Raw genomic sequence first — 19,053 nt, 5'->3', positions numbered from 1 at the left:
GGGGGGGCTTTCAGGAAATTAGCCAGCCAGGCCAGAGTAGCAGGTGCTGAGGAGACAGGTCCACAGGGTCTCTGGATTCAGGAGGACAGGTTTTCAGCTCAGCAGTTACATCCTGATAGTCTTCACAGGGAGGGTAAGAGGCAGCCTGTGACACTGACCACCTGTGAGGAGCTGAAGAGATCAACCCACAGCCTAGAGATAGGGAAGAAAGACTCCCGGGCTCTTGCTGGGATTAGCTGTGTGGCTTGAGCACAGCATACCTCTCCATGTGGGCTCTGGGGACCTCATCCTGACCTGCTTCTCTCTCCTGTGGTCGTAGCAGTGGGGAACCAGACCAGACCACTCCCTTTCCCACTCTCTTCACCCCATCTTTCTGGGGTAGCTCCTTTGTGCCCCATTCCTTCACATGTGATTTTAAATTGTCCCAAGTAGAACTTAACTTTCATACCAGAACCTCCCTGTGCACTTTCACCTCTCAGCACATGAGCTAGTCCAGGGGGGTGGCCGAGTTTGCCTGTCCTTAGATCTCAACCACTGCAGTGTTCCCACAGTGTCCCACTCAATGGACAGGAAGTGGCAAAGTGGCCTGTCAACCATACAGGTCTCCAAGCTTTCTGAGGTCCTCTGGGGAACAACGAGTGCTGTCAACACGGCTATTCCAATATCAAACTAAGCATGAGTAGCCCAAGGTCACACCCAATGTCACATAGGGAGTCAGTGGCAGCTGTGCCCACAACAGGAAGTCACTTTCCCCGGGTTGGTTCACTGGCCCCTTTCATTACTGCATGCTCAGGAGCCAGGCTGCCTGGGTGTGTAACACAACAGCAGAACCCACCCATGTGGGTTCAATCTCAACACCACCAGTCACCTGCTTTATGACTTTGGACAAGTTCCTTATCTTCTCTATGCCTCAGTTTTGTGTGTGTGTAAACCGAGGACCATGACAGTCTTACCAACCTGGACAGTGATGTAGTGAAAAGTGAATGTATAAAGCACATAGGTAATGTCAGACATACAGAAATCTCCAAAATCAATCAATAGGATTAGTTACAGACAGCATCAGTAAAGGTTTGTGTGTGAGGTGCTAGTCTGGAAGATTCTGGTCATTTACAGAAGGATAATTCTGGTCCAGCCCAGGAGAGGTTTGTTTTATCAGATAACTCTTCATTTCTTTAAAAAATGAAAAACAATCCTAAAGTCTTGTCATCAGGTTCCTGAGGAACCCCACTTTGTTGTGATTTCTAAGGGTTAGAAGGCATCTTCTTATTTTTAATCTAATAAATAGTTTTAAATAGAGAAGATGGCATGTGATTTAAAAAATAATAATAATTCGGAGTGCAAATGAGAATTCAGAGAAAAGTCAGCGTCCTTCCTGCCCGTTCCACAGACACCTGGATGACCCATGCTTTCTCGGATGCACATATAAGTACATACTCCTGTGGGACCTTTTTCACACAAAGGGCAGCACTTCAGTATCTTGCTGACAGAAGTCCATCTTCAAGGGGAGGGATTGGAAGGACCTCTGGTTGGCCTGACCCTTGATCCCTGCCCTCTATCGGGCAACTGTTATGAATGCTATTGTCTGACATCACACATCCTTCCATGCTGCAGGCGCCGGTGGTCCTGAGCAGAGACCACCATGATGTAAGCGGCACAGACAGCCCTTTTAGGGAGACCTCCAACATTTACGATGGCTCTGCCTTCTGTGCAGGTGAGAAAGATCAAAACATTGTAAGAAGTGTTTTAATATTGAATTTGCATTTAATTTCAAAATCATTCCCTCATGATGTTGTAAAAATGTTCTGGGGTCCAAGAGACTTGGTGTAGGGTGAACCATCTAGGACTGAGAGGTTCCAGTTTTAAAACTGAGCCAGTGCCAGGTAAACTGGAATAGGTGGTTACCCTAGACTTGGGTGTGCATTTGGCCAGGTGATCAGCAAGGTGCTTAACATTTCTGAACCTCAGTTTCCTCATCCGTAAAACCATAAGAACAGTACCTTACCTCAAAGGGTTGTTTTAAAGGTTTTAATGTTTTCAAAGAAGACTTTAGTTTCATTGATTTTTTTTTTCTTTCCTTATTTTTTGGCTTTAAAGAAAATAATTTATTGTATCACTGATTGAGTGCTTAGGAGTTCAGATCAGGGCGCTGGCTCTAGGGAAGGGTCCTTCCTTGCTGGTATCCCTGGGTGCTCCTTGGTGTGTTTTATCTGCTTGGATACCTTCACGTGGTTTCTGTCCCCCCCCCCCCCCCGCCCCCCCGTGTATGTCCTTGTTTATGTGTCTACTGTTGTTGTTGTGTCCCTTGCGTTGATTCTGACTTACAGCAGCCCTGTATGACAGAGTAAAACTGTCCCATAGAGTTTCTAGGCTGTACTTTTTGAATTGTCACACGTTAGTGAGTTGCTTAGAAATGTGGTTTAATTTCTAAGTCTTAGGGGCCTTTTCCAGATAACTTTCTATGAACTTTTCTGAGAATGTTTTGTTTGATTTATTTTAGTTTAAAGTTTGTTTTGTGGCCCAGAGTATGCTCTATCTTATTGAATGTTCTCTATGATTTTGAGAAGTAGATGTATTCTGCGGTGTTTTGATGGAGTACCAGTTTGGTTATTTGGTGGCCAAGTCAACTGTTGATTTGGCCAAATTGTTGATGGTGCTATTCAGATAATCTAGATCCTTACTGATTTTCAGCCTACATATTCTATTAATTACTGAAAGAGAAGTATTAAACTCTAACTGCATTTGTGGTTTTAAGAAATTTCTCCTTTTTAGTCCTATCCATTTTAACTTCCAGCTGAAGTTCTATTATTAGGTCCAGAGTCCTGGGGTGATGCTGTGGGATAAAGCACTGGACTGCAAGGTCAGTTTGAACCACAAGGTTAATGCTTCAAATTTATCAGCTGCTCCTCAGGAACCCTATACAGGGTCGCTATGAGTCATAATAGACTCGACGGCACTTACCAACAACAAAAGCATTATTAGGTGCACACTCCTTTAGTATGATGACTTCTTAGAGAGTTGTCCTCTTTACCATTATGTAATGTCACTTTATTAATAGTATTTAATAATATTCAATAATATTCTTTGTTTGGAGAGCTTCTTCGTCTCATATGAATAAGGCTTGTGTTAGTTTCGTTTGGGTTCTGTGAGAAATTACTAGGAATTTAGTGTCTTAAAACCACATAAATTCATTTTGTTACAGTTCTGAAGACCAGAAATCTAAAATCAAGGACTAAAGTCAATATATTGACGGGGTATTGCTCCCACTGTTTCAGATTCTAGAGCTACTTTTCTTGGATCTGCGCCCCTTCTTTTGTCTTCAAAGTCTGGGGTGTAACCCCTTCTCTCTCTGACTCTGCTTCCTGTTACTTTTGTTGATTGGCTTGGTGTGGCGCTGTGGGTTAATGCACTGGACTGCAAATTCACTTTGAACCACAATGTCAGTAGTTCTAGCTCTCCAGCCGATCTTCGGAAAACCCTATACAGGGTTGCTATGAGTCGGAACTGACTCGACAGCACTCAACAGCAATGCTTTTGTGTAGTTAAACCTCCCTCTACCTTCCTTTTATAAGGACATTTATGTCTGTGTTAGGGTCCACTTGGCCAATCCAAGATAATCTTCCCATCTCAAAATCCTTCACACCTGGGAAGTCCATTTTGCTGTAAAAGGTAATATTCACAGGTTCCAGGGATTAGGCCATTGGTTGACTTACCACATAGCTGCTTCAACTTTCTTTTGGTTAGTGTTTTTACGATATGTTATTTCTCTATCCTTTTACTTTTGGCCTATTTTTGTCTTTAATTATAAAGGAGGCTGCATGTAGATGGCATATTGTAGTTAGTCAGATCTTGTTGGGTTTTTTAAAAATCAAATCTAATAACCTCTTGTTATTTAACTGGCTTTTTCAGACCATATATACATTAAAAGATACCTTCTTGCTAACTGTTTTCTATTTGTATAACTTTTAAAAAATGTTTTCGTCTTTTTCTACCTTTTCTTGGATTAATTGAACATTTTTTATTATTCAATTTTATCTGCTCTGTTAAGCTGTTATTTGTACTTCTTTTTAAAAATAATTTTGATGGTCACGCTAGGGTTTATAACATAAAATTTCCAATACTTTAAGTGCATCTTCATATAGCAATATTGTTGTGGTTGTTAGGTCCCATTGCATCTGTTCCGACTTATAGTGACCTTACACATTACGAGCTCTGGTAGCGTAGTGGTTACGAATCGGGCTGCGAACCTTAAGGTCAGCGGTTCAAAACTACCAGCCGCTCCGCGGGAGAAAGATGAGGCTTTCTACTCCCGTAAAGATTTACAGCCTCGGAAACCCTGTACAGGGTCGCTATGAGTCGGAACCGACTTGACGGCACTTAACAACAACAACAACACATTATGGAAGGAAACACTGTCCGGTCCTGCACCATCCTCATAATTGCTGCTATGCTTGAGACCTTTGCTGCTGCCACTGTGCCAGTCCATCTTGTTAGAGGTCTTCTCTTTTTCACTACCCTCCACTTTGGACATATTATCAGGCTGGTTCCTCCTGATAATATGTCCAAGGTATGAGAAACAAAGTCTTCACATTCTGGCTTCTAAGAAGCATTCTGGTTGCACTTTTTCCAACACAGATTTGTTTGTTCTTCTGAAAGTCCATAGGACCTTTAACATTCTTCACCAACACCATAAATCAAATACATCAATTCTTCTATGAGCTTCCTTATTCACTGTCCAACTTTCACACGCCGGTGAAGCTATTGAAAAAACCATGGCTTGGGTCAGGCACACCGTAGTCCTCAAACTGACATGTTTGGTTTTGAACACTTTAAAGAGGTCCTGTGCGGCAGATTTGCCTAATGCAATACGTCGTTTGGTTTCTTGACTGCTGCTTCCATGAGTGTTTATAATGGATCCAAGCAAAATGGAGTGTGACAACTTCAATCTTTTCTCCATTTATCATGATGTTATTTACTGGTCCAGTGGTGAGGATTTTTGTTTTCTTTACTTTGAGGTGGAGCCCATACTGATAGCTGTGATCTTTTGATCTTCATCAGTAAGTATTTTAAGTCTTCTTTGCTTTCAGAAAGCAAGGCTGTTCATCTGCATGTCGCAGGTGGTTCTCCAATCCTGATACCCTCCCCCTTTCTTATTCATATAGTCCAGCTTCTCGAATTATTTGCTCAGAATGCAGATTAAATAAGTATGGTGAAAGAATACAATCCTGGTGAACACCTTCGCTGAAGTTAAGCCATCCAGTGTCTCCCTGTTCTGTTCAAACGACTGCCTCATGAGTATAATTAAGTGTTCCAGAATACTCATTCTCCATAATGTTGTCCATAACTTATCATGATCTACACAGTTGAAAGCATTTGCATACTCAATAAATCACAGGTAAACATCTTTCTGGTACCCTCTGCTTTCAGCCAATATCCATCTGACGTCAGTAATGATATCCCTCATTCTGCCTCCTCTTCCGAATCCGGCTTGAACCTCTGTCACTGTACTATTGCAGCCATTTTTAAATTATCTTTAGTGAAATTTGACTTGCATGTGATATTAATGGTACTGTCCAATGATTTCCACATTCTGTTGGGTCCCCTTTCTTTGGAATAGGAACAAATATGGCTCTCTTCCTATCAATACAATAGGTAGCTGTCTTCTAGATTTCTTGGCATAGATGGGTGAGTGCTTCCAGTGCTGCATCAGTTTGTTGAAAGATTTAAATTTATTTCCCATCCATTCCTGGAGCCTTGTTCTTTGCCAATGGCCTCTGTGCAACTTTGACTTCTTCCTTCAATACCATTGGCTCTAGATCATATGTTATCTCCTGAAATGGTAAACATTGACCATTTATTTTTGTTACAGTAACTCTGAATATACTTTCCATCTTCTTTTGATGCTTTCTATATCGTTCAATATTTTGCCCATAAAATCCTTCAACGTTGCAAGTCAAGGCTTCACTGTTTCCTTCAGTTCTTTCTGCTTGAGAAATGCTGAGCGTGTTATTATAGTGCTTCTTATATAGGAGTCCTGGTGTGGCGCTGTGAGATTAGCACTGGGTTGCTGACCTCCTTATTGACAGTTCAAACCCACCAGTCACTGTTTGAAAACCTTATACAAGGTCACTGTGAGTTGGGACTAACTCAATGGCACTTAATAACAATGTGGTGGTGGTGGTTATGTGCCGCGGAGTTGGTTCCGAGTCATAGCGACCCTGTACAGGGTTTCCGAGGCTATAAATCTTTACAGGAGCAGAAAGTCTTATCTTTCTCCTGTGGAACAGCTGGTAGTTTCAAACTGCTGACCTTGCGGTGTGCAGCCTGATTCATAACCTCTATGATACCAGAGCTCCTTAATAACAACATACAATACAGTATAAGGAACTTCTCACAGTATGGTCTCAATTGTTCACATCCTTTATGTTATTTTCATGTATTTTACTTTTACATATGCTGTGAACACAGTATATCATTAATAGTTTTACTTTAGACAGTCATTTTTGTTGTTCTTGCTGTTATTAAGTGCTGTTGAGTTGATTCTGACTCATAGCGACCCGGTATAGGGTTTCTGATGAGTGACTGGTGATTTTGAACCACTGACCTTGTGGTGAGTTGTCCAGTGCTTATCCTACAGTGCCATACCAGCCATTTTTAGAGCTATGAAAAATATTTCAAAAATTTGTCTTAATTTCATTTATTCTATTTGTCCTATTTATACTTGAATCTATGGTTTGATGTCTGCTGTTAAGTTTGGAAAAGTCTCACTCATTCTTTCTTCAAATATGAATTTCCCATTCTATCTCTCTTCTCTTTCTGATTCTGATTATACGTACGCTAAATTGTTTGGGATCCCCTAGCTCTTGGGTGCTTTGTGCTGATTTTATTTTCTTGTTATTGGTATTTCCGTTTGAGTAATTACTATTGAGCTCTGGTAGCGTAGTGGTTACCAATTGGGCTGCTAACCTCAGGGTCAGCAGTTTGAAACTACCAGCTGTTCCGTGGGAGAAAAATGAGACTTTCTGCTCCTGTAAAGATTTCCAGCCTCGGAAACCCTGTACGGGGTCGCTAGGAGTCAGAACTGACTCCATGGCACATCACAACAACAACAACAATTCCTATTGACCAGTCTTCAAGTTCACAGATGCTCTCCTTAGCTATATCAAGTCCATGAGAATCTATTGAAGACATTCTTTATCTCTTTGATTATGATTTGTGTTTCTAGACTTTCCATTTGACTGTTTTTGCAAAATACCATCCATCTGACCTTGCTGTTGTCTTAGTCCATTGAACCTTTAGCATCTTAGTCATTTTGTGGTTGTTAAATGCCATGGTGAAGTCAGTTCAGGTTCATACCGACCCTATATAGGGTTTCCAAGGAGCGACTGGTGGGCTTGAACTGCCGACCTTGTGGTTAGCAGTCCAGTGTTTATCCTACAGCGTCACACCAACATTAATCACAGTTACTTAAAATTCTCTGATAGTTGGTGTTAGAACTGAATCAGGTTCTACTGAGGTAAGGAGTTTTATACTTAGTGTTGAACCCACCTTTCTTTCTGTCGACCCTTAGTGTGAGGGTTATGGTGATCACATTAGGAATTGGGAGGAGTTTCAAAAATGGTATTGCTGTGGTCTCCATCAGTGTGCCAACCCCAAAATCAGCCCACTGCTCAAGTCAATGCTGACTCATAACAACCCCATAGGACAGAGTAGAACTGCCCTATAGGGTTTCCAAAGTTGTAAATCTTCTCAGAAGATTACTCTGTGTCACACAGAATGGCTGCTGGATTTAAACCACTGACCTTTTGGTTAACTGCTGATTACTTTAAACACAGCACCACCAGAGATGCTCAGATTCCTCTAATGATACTCTGTGTTTAGGATGTAGACTAAACTTTGTTGCTGTTGCTCTGTGCCCTCGAGTCGATTCCAACCCATAGCCACTCTATATAGGGTTTCTGAGGAGCAGTTGGTGAGCTTGAACCACAAACTTTGCTCTTGAAAGAGACTTTACAGCCCAGTGCATTAACCCACAGCGCCATAACTCCAGGACTCTGTGGACTGGTTTACCAGAGATCATTTCTCAGTGTCTTCCTTCCTCTGCTTCTCTTTGTACTGCGCTGCCTGAGAGGTTCTATTTTTACCTGAGCTTTCAACGGGTTCATTCCAGTTCAACCCCCTGCTGAGAATTTGCATTTCCACCCCAGATATACTGAATTAGAATCTACATTTCCCAGCAAGATCCCCAAGTGATTCTTATGTATGCCTGGGGAATCTAGTTAAAATGTGGATTCGGATTTTGTACAGCTGGGATGAAGTTCTAGCTCAGCAGGACGGTTGAACTGGAATGACCCAGTTTGAAGCCTTGATTTTTACTTAATGCTTGTTAGCCTGGTGTTCTCTGACGTTCTAATTAGGTCTTCATCTTAGACAGGCACTATGTCCTTGAGTCTCAGAGGTAGGATGTATTCCCAAGTGCTCCTGTCTCTCCCCAGAGCAAGTATGTTTTTTCTTGTTCCCTTCCCCCAGATGCAGTGGGTTTCGACCATCACTTTAAGTGACAGGTGTTTTGTTTTTGTTTTGCATTACTCATCTCCCTGCAGACCAAGGCTTTTGTTCCAGAAGGAGAAAGGGGAGATGGATCTGGGTGGCGTTTCCCTCCTCCAGACCCAGGAGGCATACTTTCTCAGAATTCTCCCTGATCATCCCTGTGAACACTCAGTGTGGTTCTTGCAAGAAACCTGCAGATGCTCATTCTTTGACAGTTTGTTAGAAATTTACAAGGTGATCAGCTTGGGTCCCATTGCTCTGACTTCCTCTTTGCCCTCAGATTTCAGGTTGGTTGTTTGCCCTGGGTTCTCAGCTCTCTGATGGGGTCAAGAAAAGTCATTAATCTGCTTTTCGTTTTGTTGTTTCAAGGGTGAGAGTGGTGCTCTTTGACTTTCTACATCTCTGAGCTAAAACCACTGCTACATACATCCTTTTCATTTTTTAGCAAAATCTTGGATGTGATGAAAAAAATGTGAAGTTGTCCAATACAGATTAGAAAGTAAGCACAAGTAAGCCTGTGCGTATCTTGCTTATTGGGTAGTCCAACACTGCATTCAGGGAATAATGGGAGTGGTCTCTGTTTCCACAGATATGGCTGTGCAGAACTTCGTGGGAGATGCCTTCCGAGGAGCCACCTGGGTAGCACTTCACAATGGAGGGGGCGTTGGCTGGTAAGATGGTTTTGGAGGATGGAATTGTGGGCTGATGTAGAAGTCCTGCAGGCCAGGCCAGGCCAGGCCAGGCCAGGATTGGGCAGTTGAAATTCTGGGGCCTACCACCCTCCAGGACTCCTGGTGTGGTGCTGTGGGTTAATGCGCCAGACTGCAAAGCCATTTGAACTGCAAGGTCGGTGGTTCAAGTTCACCAGCTGCTCCTCGGAAACCCTATACAGGGTCGCTATGGGGTCGGAATCGACTCCACGGCACTTAACAACAACCACCACCACCCTCACCTCACTGCCTCTACAAAGTCTGCTAATGGCTTTGTTGTACAAGTGCTCCTCACATGAGCTCAAAGGCAGTGGGATATATGTAGGGAAGGATCTTAGTCACTCGTTCTATCTTAGAGGTGTCTCGCCTGTCAACCAGGAGACTAAAACCTATTGTAGATAGTCAGTGTAAACTGCAACTATCATTTTTATTTCCGTTTTCAAGTTGATTTTTTAGGTGTTTTTGTATGGAATTTTCCCAGTGCTTTCCAAATCTCATCATCTGACTTGAGAAGGCAGTGACGTGGTATACCAGACAACTGGAGTCAGAAGCCAGGTTTCCTGGGCTTTGGCTTTGCCCTTTACTTATTCTGGCTTTGCCCTCACAGGCTGTTTCTCATTTCCAACAAGAGAGGATGAAAACGTATGGGAGGATCTTGTAGGAGACCTCAACTGGCATTTACAGGATGCTGCTTCTAAGAATCTCTTACTGAAATTTACTAAATAACATTTACTGGCCATACGCCAGGCATTTGCACAAAGGCAATGCTCGGTGGCACAAATGGCTTCTGCTAGACTATTAACCTCACTTAGGCGGACCATGAAGAAAAACCTGCTTCTGTAAAGATTACAGCCAGGAAAACCCTGTGGAGCAGTTCTACTCTGTAACAAATGGGTCCACTCACTCACTGGCAGCAAGTTTTTATTTTGTTTTCTTTTTTAGTGAATATTGACCATACAAATGGGTCAAGCATTTGTTAAATTCTTTGAACCCACAATGTCACCTTAGGAAGAAAATGCATTTTACAGATGAGACAACTGAGGCACAGAAAAGTCAAGTGCTTTTCCCAAGGTCATAGAACCAGCAAGCCCCGGGGGTGGGGGAGGGCAGATTGAATCTGAACCAAAGAAACTCACTTTTAATGCAAACTCTGTAACTCCTTAGGAGTTGCGCCTACGAGAGAGCCCACCCCAGGGAGGGTCAACTGGGGGAATTACTAGCCTTCAGGCTCCTCCAAGCAGCTGGGGGCGCTCTGGCATTGGGAAGGGAGGGCAGCTCCCAGGATCACTCTGGTGGATGTCTCTGAGGTGACCTCTGAGCCTGTTTTGGCCAGATCTTACAGTCCTTTGGCAGAGGAGCCAAGTCCATTAGCAGCCAAGCTTCCCAGAGCATTTGTATGGGCTGGCATAGAATTCAGGGCTGCAGCTCAGTCAGGTGGCTTTACTTAGTGGAAAATATGACCCCCACACATGTCCTTTCTGATAAGCAAGCTGGAGAAGGACAAGGCAGGGCAGAGTGGGCAGGCTATTGGGTACCTGGTATCTCTGCCCTGATTATGAGATAAGAGAGTGAGGTTGTACCACTGCTAAGTAACTTGCCCCAAAGCCACAGGTTTGATGGGGGAGCCGGGGTCTGCCTCTAGATGGTCTCCTAGGATGTGGCACCCCAGACCTTAGGATAACACGAATAAAAGGCCAGAGAAGAGCAGGCTATGAAAAAGGCCATAACACCAGGACATGGGGCAGGGGACACCAGGGTTAGCTCAGGCAGGGGGTGCCCCAAGAGAATGCCCAGTATCTCTCAGGAATGTCCCCACAAATTTCTGAGTTGTTGAGATCTGCCCTTCAGGCTCTGTGGAAAGGGACACAGGGGTCCAGATGCTGGAACCAATGTTCTTTAGCCCTCTGTTCTTAAGGCCTCTTTGGGACAGTTCTTAAGGTTCACTTCGGAGTCTCTAAAATCCATGTGTATATAACTTAAAATGTTAGCTGCATACAGAAAAAAAATCTGTCCCTGGCCAGTCCTACTGTAAAGTGAAACCACTTTCAATTCTTTAGCTGCATTTTTGTTGTTGTTGTCATCCTTAAATTCACATCTCTGAGTAATAGGCCTACAGTGCTTATTCTTGGGGTTGGTTCCCCCTTGTCTTCTGCTGTCTGTCTCCTGGCTCCCTGTGTTGGTGTTCAAACTTTGTGAAGCCAGCAGTGGCCAGCGTTACATGGGATTCTGCTCCCTCGATTGTCCCTCTTTCTGATAGCTTGTTTTGGTCTCTGGCTTTGGCTGTCTGTCCTTGCTGTCTGCTCATGTTTGGAGGGATGCCACCCAGCTGACTGGGGCCCTGTGTGTTTAGTGGGACTTTTGGGTCAGAGCTGCCTGGCTGCAGAGTGGGGTCAGGGGTCAGTCTCTTCTTCATGTGCCTTTGTCTTTGCATCCAGACCTAAAGGACCTGAGTCAGCATGGTAGGGGTCACTTCCAGTGTCCTGCCAGCTTGGCATAGGCAGTCTCTTGGCAGCTTGATGTGGAACAGGGCATCTGGGGCTCACCACACCTTAAGCCGCCTTCTGGCCATCTTGCTGAGTTTAGCCGGCAGGCTCTCATTGCCAGCGGTTCTTGTATCATCAGTTACCAAGGTATTCTGGGTTCTGAGGGCAGGAAGCAGCTAAGGTGGTTACCTTAGTTCTTCTCTGTTACTTGGCTCAAACATCAACTTCCTTATGTCTTGCTCTTCTCTTTCCAAAATGACATTGTTGATTCTTCGCCATTTTCTTTGTTCTTGGGAGATAAATTTTTGTGGTTACAAAACAATAATAAAAGATTTGGTTATAGTCATTTTAGTGGAATCTTAGGAGGGAGCAAGGATAAATGTAAACTCAACCCACCATGTTTTCCTGAATGCTGACTTTTTTTCTCAATAAAAAATGTCTTAGAACTCTTTATGGTTTGATAATGAGGTTTGAGGAAGAGAACAGAGACCCAGGGGCTTCAGGAAGGAGAGAGGTGTTCACAGGTGTTGGTGGATGAGAGCTATAAGGCAAACATGCCCAGAAAGTGAGAGAGTGCTAGCATGCTTAAATAAGATTCCAGTTACGTCCCTTAAGAACTGAGTGAGAACAATGATGGGTCTGTTAAATGTAGTCAAACAGTGCTCAGAGAAATGCATTAATTAGAAAACAAGACATACTGAAAATAAAAGAACTCAGCCTTCAAATCAAGTCATTAAAAAGATCACAGATTAAACTGAAGGAAAAAAGAAAAAGGAACCAGGTAGAAACAATAAAGATAAAATCTGAAGTCATGATGATTGCACTCAGCAGTCCAAGACACCCGAAGGAAGTATACTTTCAAGTGCAAAGAAAGTTCTAAGCAATCAATGAAGTCAGAAGAGCCAGGGCATAGTGTACACAGAAGGTCAAGGCAGGGTGCACACAGTGGTGAGGGGTCATAGTGGAAAAGCCCATGGCACAAACAGGCAGAGAACTGAACATGTAGCAACCCCGGTGGGCCCCCACTTCACCACCACCACCCCTGCATGCTTCCTGTGTTCAGAAGGGATGTTGGAGAGAGCATGGGGCTGCTGTGGAAATAGAAACTCTGTGCCTCACGGAGAGCCATTTCTTCAGCTGTTTGTCTGTCTGCTCCTTTTGCAGGGGTGAGGTGATAAATGGGGGATTTGGCCTTGTGCTCAACGGGACTAAAGAGGCTGAGCAGAAAGCCAAGGCAATGCTCGGCTGGGATGTCTCCAACGGGGTGAGTCCCCTCCTCCCTTTCTCGTTTCTCTCTAAAACTCGGCCTCCTCTCCTTCAGAACCTTCAAGAATAAGTCCTGCCTGCCCTTCCCACTTCTACACTGCTCTCCAGCTCCCCATCCCACTCTAGAGCTGCCCTCCTTGTCAGACCACCATACTCTCTTGGTTTCCCTGCCGTGGCTCTAATCCTCCAGACTGTCCTCTGTGCACATAGACTAGCCTCGTTCACTCCCAACCCTCCCACCCACTGCTGTACTGAAGGCTGCTATAGGATGTACACTGGACTGCTAGCTACAAGGTCGGCAGTTCAAACCCACCAATCGCTTCTCAGAAACCCTACACAGGGCCGTTGAGTCAGAACTGACTTGATGCCACTAACAACAACAACAACAATAATAGAATAAGCACTGGGCTGGTAACCACAAGGTCAGCAGTTGGAATCCATCTGCCCCACGGGGGAGAGGAGGCTTTCTGCTCATGTAAAAATTTATGATCTCCACGGCCTTGGAAACCCTATACAGGATCACTATGAGTCAGAGCTGACTTGATGACATTTAACAACAACAACATAATAAAGAGTTCTCTTTCCTTCATCTCTAAATGTCCCATTGGACTAGAGTCAGAAGAAAGCAAACCTCCCAGAGATGCTGGCCCTTGGTTGGCCCCTGTAGTTCACCTTCCTCCCCATGGCCACATTACAAATAAGATGCCAGCAAAATGCAGAGGTGTGGGGACTTGGGGATCTCACCAGTTTCAAAGTCCTAAAGATTAAGAGCAATCTTGGTATTAGATGACTGAAGGGCCCACCAAACTGGGACCTAGATAGAGGGTGGGCAGAGGTTGACCTTCATCAGATGGTATAGGGTTTCCCCTTAACCCTGCTGGCAGTACAAGCCATGAGAATCAGGGGAGTGGGGGAACTGCGGTAATCTAGAAATCTAGAAAACCCCTGGCTGTGGTCTGGAGACTAGATGGGTGGGGTAAGGAAGTGTGCTTGGGGGTGGACAAGAATGGTAGCAGACATATCTGGGGATGGGTAGGGGAGGCTGTGGCCATCCTCCAGGGGAGAGATGGTGGCTTGAGCCTGGTGAGGACCATAGAGAGAAGGAAGTTGTTGGAGGGAATTCTGAAGGCAGAACCAACAGGTGGAAGTAGATTGCATGGGTGGAGAAAACCCCTTGGTTGGGCCTGGTGTCCCTGATGGAGGTGATATAATCCTTGCAGGTGGGGGAAGTAGGGGAGTTTAAGCTGGATGGAATGCTCGTTTCGTTTTAGATCTGACATGAGGTTTGAGTCTAGGCAATTAAGGAGGACATCTGAGCTGGGGGTGGGAGCAGGTACAAAAAACTGCTGGCCCCACTGATACCTACAGAGGATCCTGGCAGGGAGTTTGGGACCCAAATGGAGTGCTCAGGATCTCTTGCTGAGAAGCAACACTGACTCTGCTGCACCCCTCTCTCTTCCCCACAACATGGCCATGCTGTCAGGTGGCCCGGCGCTGCTGGTCTGGAAACCGGAAAGCCTACGAGATCATCCGCCAGACAATGCAGGAGAACAAGGGCTTGGTGGTGACTCTCCCTCATGAGGTGGCTGATGAACGCCTACTTCAGAAGGCCCTGCGGCCCTGAGCAGCCTGTGAGCCGGGTGTGGCCTCTTGCATCACCGTCACCTTTGGTCCTAGGCTTACTGCACTGCCTCCTCACAGCCCTTTCCCTTCCATTGCACATCTTCCTTCCCTGTGCTTCTCAAGCAGCTAAAGATGCACCCCCAGCCCACAGACATGCCATAGCCACCCTGGAGGGCCAGCCCAGGCCTGCACCCAGGAGTGCTGTGGGACCTGGACAGCTATCGCTGATCTTGTGTATTTAGGTTTCTCCTGAGCCTCACACATCCTCCCTCCTATAAACGGGCAGGTGTTCTTGCAGTATTTGAGTGTCTCACCACATCGCACAGATCCATTGGTCCACTAGCTTGCTTGCCCACACATTTGTTCAAGTGCTTCTTGTACCTTAGTGCTCCAGGTGACACACATACAGGACATCACTCTCAGAGAGTAAGGTAGACTGTTGTTGTTGTTAAGTGCCATCTAGTCGGTTCTGACCCATAGCAACCCTGTATAGGGTTTCTTAGGAACAGCTGGTGAGCTGGAATTGCTGACCTTGCAGTTCAAATGGCTTTGTAGTCTGGCACATTAACCCACAGCGCCCACCAGGACTCCTAGATGGGCACTAAACAAAATATAACGTGGCACATGCTAAAGTGGAGTCTGTGTATGATATTGTGGGGCAGAAGGGAAACAATATTGGGGATGAAGGCAGGCAAGGCTTCAGAGAGCAGGTAGAATCTGAGCTCTGCCCTAAAGGTCAGTGATCATTTGGTAGGCATGAAATAAAGCATAGGGCATTCCTTGAGGCCAGCACAGCCAGAAATGTGATCATCTTGAGCCTTAAGGGCAGCATTTAGAAATTCACCAGAAAGTTCTGTTGGAGCTGGGCTGCCTGAAAGTGGCTGTGCCACACCCACTCCCTTGCCCCTGAGGCAGGGAGCTGCAGGCTTGGATGGGACTACCCGTCCTGGGGAGTTGGGTTCAGGTGGGAGGAAAGCATAAGGCTGCTGTGGGGGAAAGTGGGGAGACAGATTCCCCCAACAAGAGCAGTGACGTCTGCTGAGGACACTTGTCTGGTTTGGCACATCCAGGGGGAGTTGAGGGGTCAAACCTTTTGCCTTATCCAGAGTAGACTCTTTGTGAATGCAAGACAAGTTCCAGATGGTTCCGAGGAGGCTGGTACTTCCTGTTTCCCAAACTAGGACAGACTGTAGCAGCATCCTGTTATGTGACCAGGCCTAGGAGATGGGGGTGGGGTGATAGGTTCACTCTCCCCCACCGCCTTGTTGTTGTTAAGTGCCCTTGGGTCAAGTCCAACCCATAGAGACCCTGTGTAGGGTTTCCAAGGAGCAGCTGGTGAGCTTGAACCACCTGCAGTTCAAAGGACTTTGCAGTCTGCCACATTAGCCCACAACGCCACACCAGGACCCCCCTCCCCCTTTTAGATTAAATTAAATAGGCCCTTTCCCATTGTAATGAATGTGCTAATGGACAAGGATTCAAGGTCAAATTCTGCTTTCTGGAATCTCAATGTGTAAGAGTGCTTCTCTCTTATAAAAATAAAACTTACTTCTAAATTAAGATTGGATTTCAAGCCAGACAATATTCATTTTCTCATAACTCTCCTAACAAGGCCTGGGGGACCTTGGCCTCTCTGAGCCTCCATTTCATAATCTGTGTAACAGAATAAAAACACCTGGATCCAGAGGAGAAGGTGGTATTTTAGGCTGGTTCTCTAGAGAAGCAAAACCAGTGAAGTTTATATATTGTTGCTAAGTGATTTCCAGTCAGTTCTGACACATAGTGACCTTGTATAGAGTTTCCAAGGCTGACAGGGTTGAGTTGCTGACCTTGAGGTTAACAGTCCAGTGCTTATTCTACAATGCCACACCAGGATCCCGTATGTATATACAGGGTCGCTATGAGTTGGGACACACTCGAAGACGCTTAACTGCCATCGAGTCGGTTCTGGCCCATAATGATGCTGTATAAGCTTTCCGAGGAGCAGCTGATGACTTGAACCACCAACCTTGAAGTTCAACAACAACAACTTAACAACAAACTTTCAGTCCAGTGCTTTAGCCCGCAGCACCACACCAGTGCACATATATATATATGTGTGTGGTGGCTCCATACAGTAAGCACTGGATTACAAATCACAAGGTCCACAAGCTACTCCATCCAGGAAATATGAGACTTTCTGATCCTGAATGACTTGAAGCCTCAGAAACACTATACAGGATCGCTATGGGTCAGAATCAACTCTACAGCACTTAACAATGACATGCATACATATATGTTAAGTGTCGTCCAATTGGTTCCAACCCAGAGTAACCCTGTATAGGGTTTCTAGGTTTCCAAGGAGCATTTGGTGGGTTTGAACCACCAACCTTGTGGTTGGCAGTCCAGTGCTGATCCTACAGCACCACACCCAGGGGGGGAAAAAATATATATATATATAGTTTTTAAGTGCCATCAAGTTGCTTCCAACTCATAGTGACCCTGTATAGGATTTCTGAAGAGCAGCTGGTAGGTTTGAACTGCTGACTTTTTCCTGGTGTGCTGTTAGATCAGTTTGAAATGCAAGGTTGGTGGTTCAAATTCATCAACTGCTCCTCGGAAATACTGTACAGGGTCACTATGAGTCGGAACTGACTCCACAGCACTTAACAACAATATATATATGCTATATATGGTGGTGGTTATGTGCCATGGAGTCGGTTCCGACTCATAGCGACCCTGTATAGGCTTCCCAAGGCTGTAAATCTTTATGGGGGCAGAAAGCCTCATCTTTCTTCTATAGAACCTCTGGTAATTTTGAACTGCCAACCTTGAGATAAGCAGCCTGACTGGCAATCATTATGCTACCAGAGATCCTTTTATATGTATATATTGTTGTTGTTAAGTGCCATCAAGTCAGTTCCAACTCATAGCGACCCTGTATAGGGTTTGTAAGGAGCGACTGGTGAGCTTGAACCACCAACCTTGTGGTTCAAACGACTTTGCAGTCTGGTGCATTAACCCACACAGCGCCACACCAGGACTATATGTATGTATACACACACATATATAACAGTAACAGCAGAGTAAACATCAGAGTATGGAATGAAAACATCCTCAGTTGCTGACCAAGAAAAAGTGCAAAAGTCAACCATCAGCTGGAAAATTGATGGTTACAATTTTCTGGGATTCTCAAGGGCCAGTATTGGAACACTATCAGCACATAGGTTCAACAATCAACAATGTTCATTTCAATGAGATGCTCACTGAAGAATTGAAGCCTAAACTTCGGATTAAATGCAGAGGATTGCTATGCAAGGACATTGTGGTCTTACATGACAGTGCACATCCACACCTCTGCCCACACTGTTGACACTGCTAAAATTTCTTTTGGGGTGTTAAAGCATTCTCCCAATAGTCCTGATCTTGCTCCCTGGGACTTTCACCTGTTTGGTCCCCTGAAAGCAGCCCTTCAAGGATGAAGATTTGCTTCTGGTGAAGAAGTGAAGACTTCATGGCTCACAACTCAGCCTAAAACATTTTTTAATAAGGGAATGAAAAAGCTTGTTGACAGATGGACAAAGTATTGAAAAACAAGAAGATTGTGTAAAAAAATGATGTATTTGTCTTTTCTAAAAGTTGATTAAAAGAAATTCTACAACCAGAGTACAGATAATTTTTGACTCACCCTTGGTCTGTAAGGTTTGAACTGCAAGGTCAGAGGTTCAAGCTCACCAATAACTCCTTTGAAACCCTATTCAGGGTTGCTATGAGTTGGAAATGACTCCATGGCACTTAACAACAACAACAACTCCTATATATAAGTCCTGCTGTGGCACCGTAGGATAAAGTACTGGTCTGCAAGGTGGGTTTGAACAGCAAAGTCGGTGGTTCAAACTCACCAGCTGCTCCATGGAAACCCTATACTGAGTCAGTATAAATCAAAACACTCAATAACACAACATGTATATATACAGTTGTTGTTAAGTGCTGTCGAGTCGGTTCCAACCCATAGAGACCCTACAGTGCCACATCAGAAGTCCTACATCTTAATTGCTAAACCTCCGAGAATTCTGACCCAGTCAAGTTGACATCTTACCCAAGTTATAAACAAGGACCAGATGGAAAGAAGCGTTCCTGTCCCTCTTCCACATCCAGCCTTCCCACCCCACCCAATGAACATGCTTCTGCTGCTGGCATCTGACAGTTGTGTGTGTGTCAAGCTCCTGTTCTGTGCCAGGCACATAGGGAATTAGGCAGAGGCTGGGCCTTGGTCTGTCCATACTTGAAACCCTGGTCCACCATAACTTCAGCGCCTTCAGTGAGCCGTTCGTTAGGTGTTAGGGGCAGCCTTGACTACTCTTCTCATTCTCATATTCACTTTGTCCCAGGCCCAGCCCAGGGCAAACCTGAAACAACTGGTTCTAGTGCCCCAACACATGGAA

General features: G+C 44.8%; 1 protein-coding gene across 1 annotated transcript in view; it reads left to right on the top strand.

Moving 5' to 3' along the window:
* Positions 1-14,630, top strand: part of UROC1 (urocanate hydratase 1) — a 59,380-nt gene extending 44,750 nt beyond the window's left edge. Inside the window, exons 17-20 of the mRNA XM_006876222.1 lie at positions 1,612-1,711; positions 9,137-9,218; positions 12,905-13,004; positions 14,490-14,630. Coding sequence (XP_006876284.1) covers positions 1,612-1,711; positions 9,137-9,218; positions 12,905-13,004; positions 14,490-14,630 — 423 coding nt within the window. The remainder of the gene's footprint in view (positions 1-1,611; positions 1,712-9,136; positions 9,219-12,904; positions 13,005-14,489) is intronic.
* The last annotated feature ends 4,423 nt before the right edge of the window (positions 14,631-19,053 follow it).

Source organism: Chrysochloris asiatica, unplaced genomic scaffold (genome assembly GCF_000296735.1).
Source record: "Chrysochloris asiatica unplaced genomic scaffold, ChrAsi1.0 scaffold00367, whole genome shotgun sequence".
Taxonomy (NCBI): Eukaryota; Metazoa; Chordata; class Mammalia; order Afrosoricida; family Chrysochloridae; genus Chrysochloris; species Chrysochloris asiatica.
This window is presented reverse-complemented; position numbering and strand designations above follow the sequence as displayed.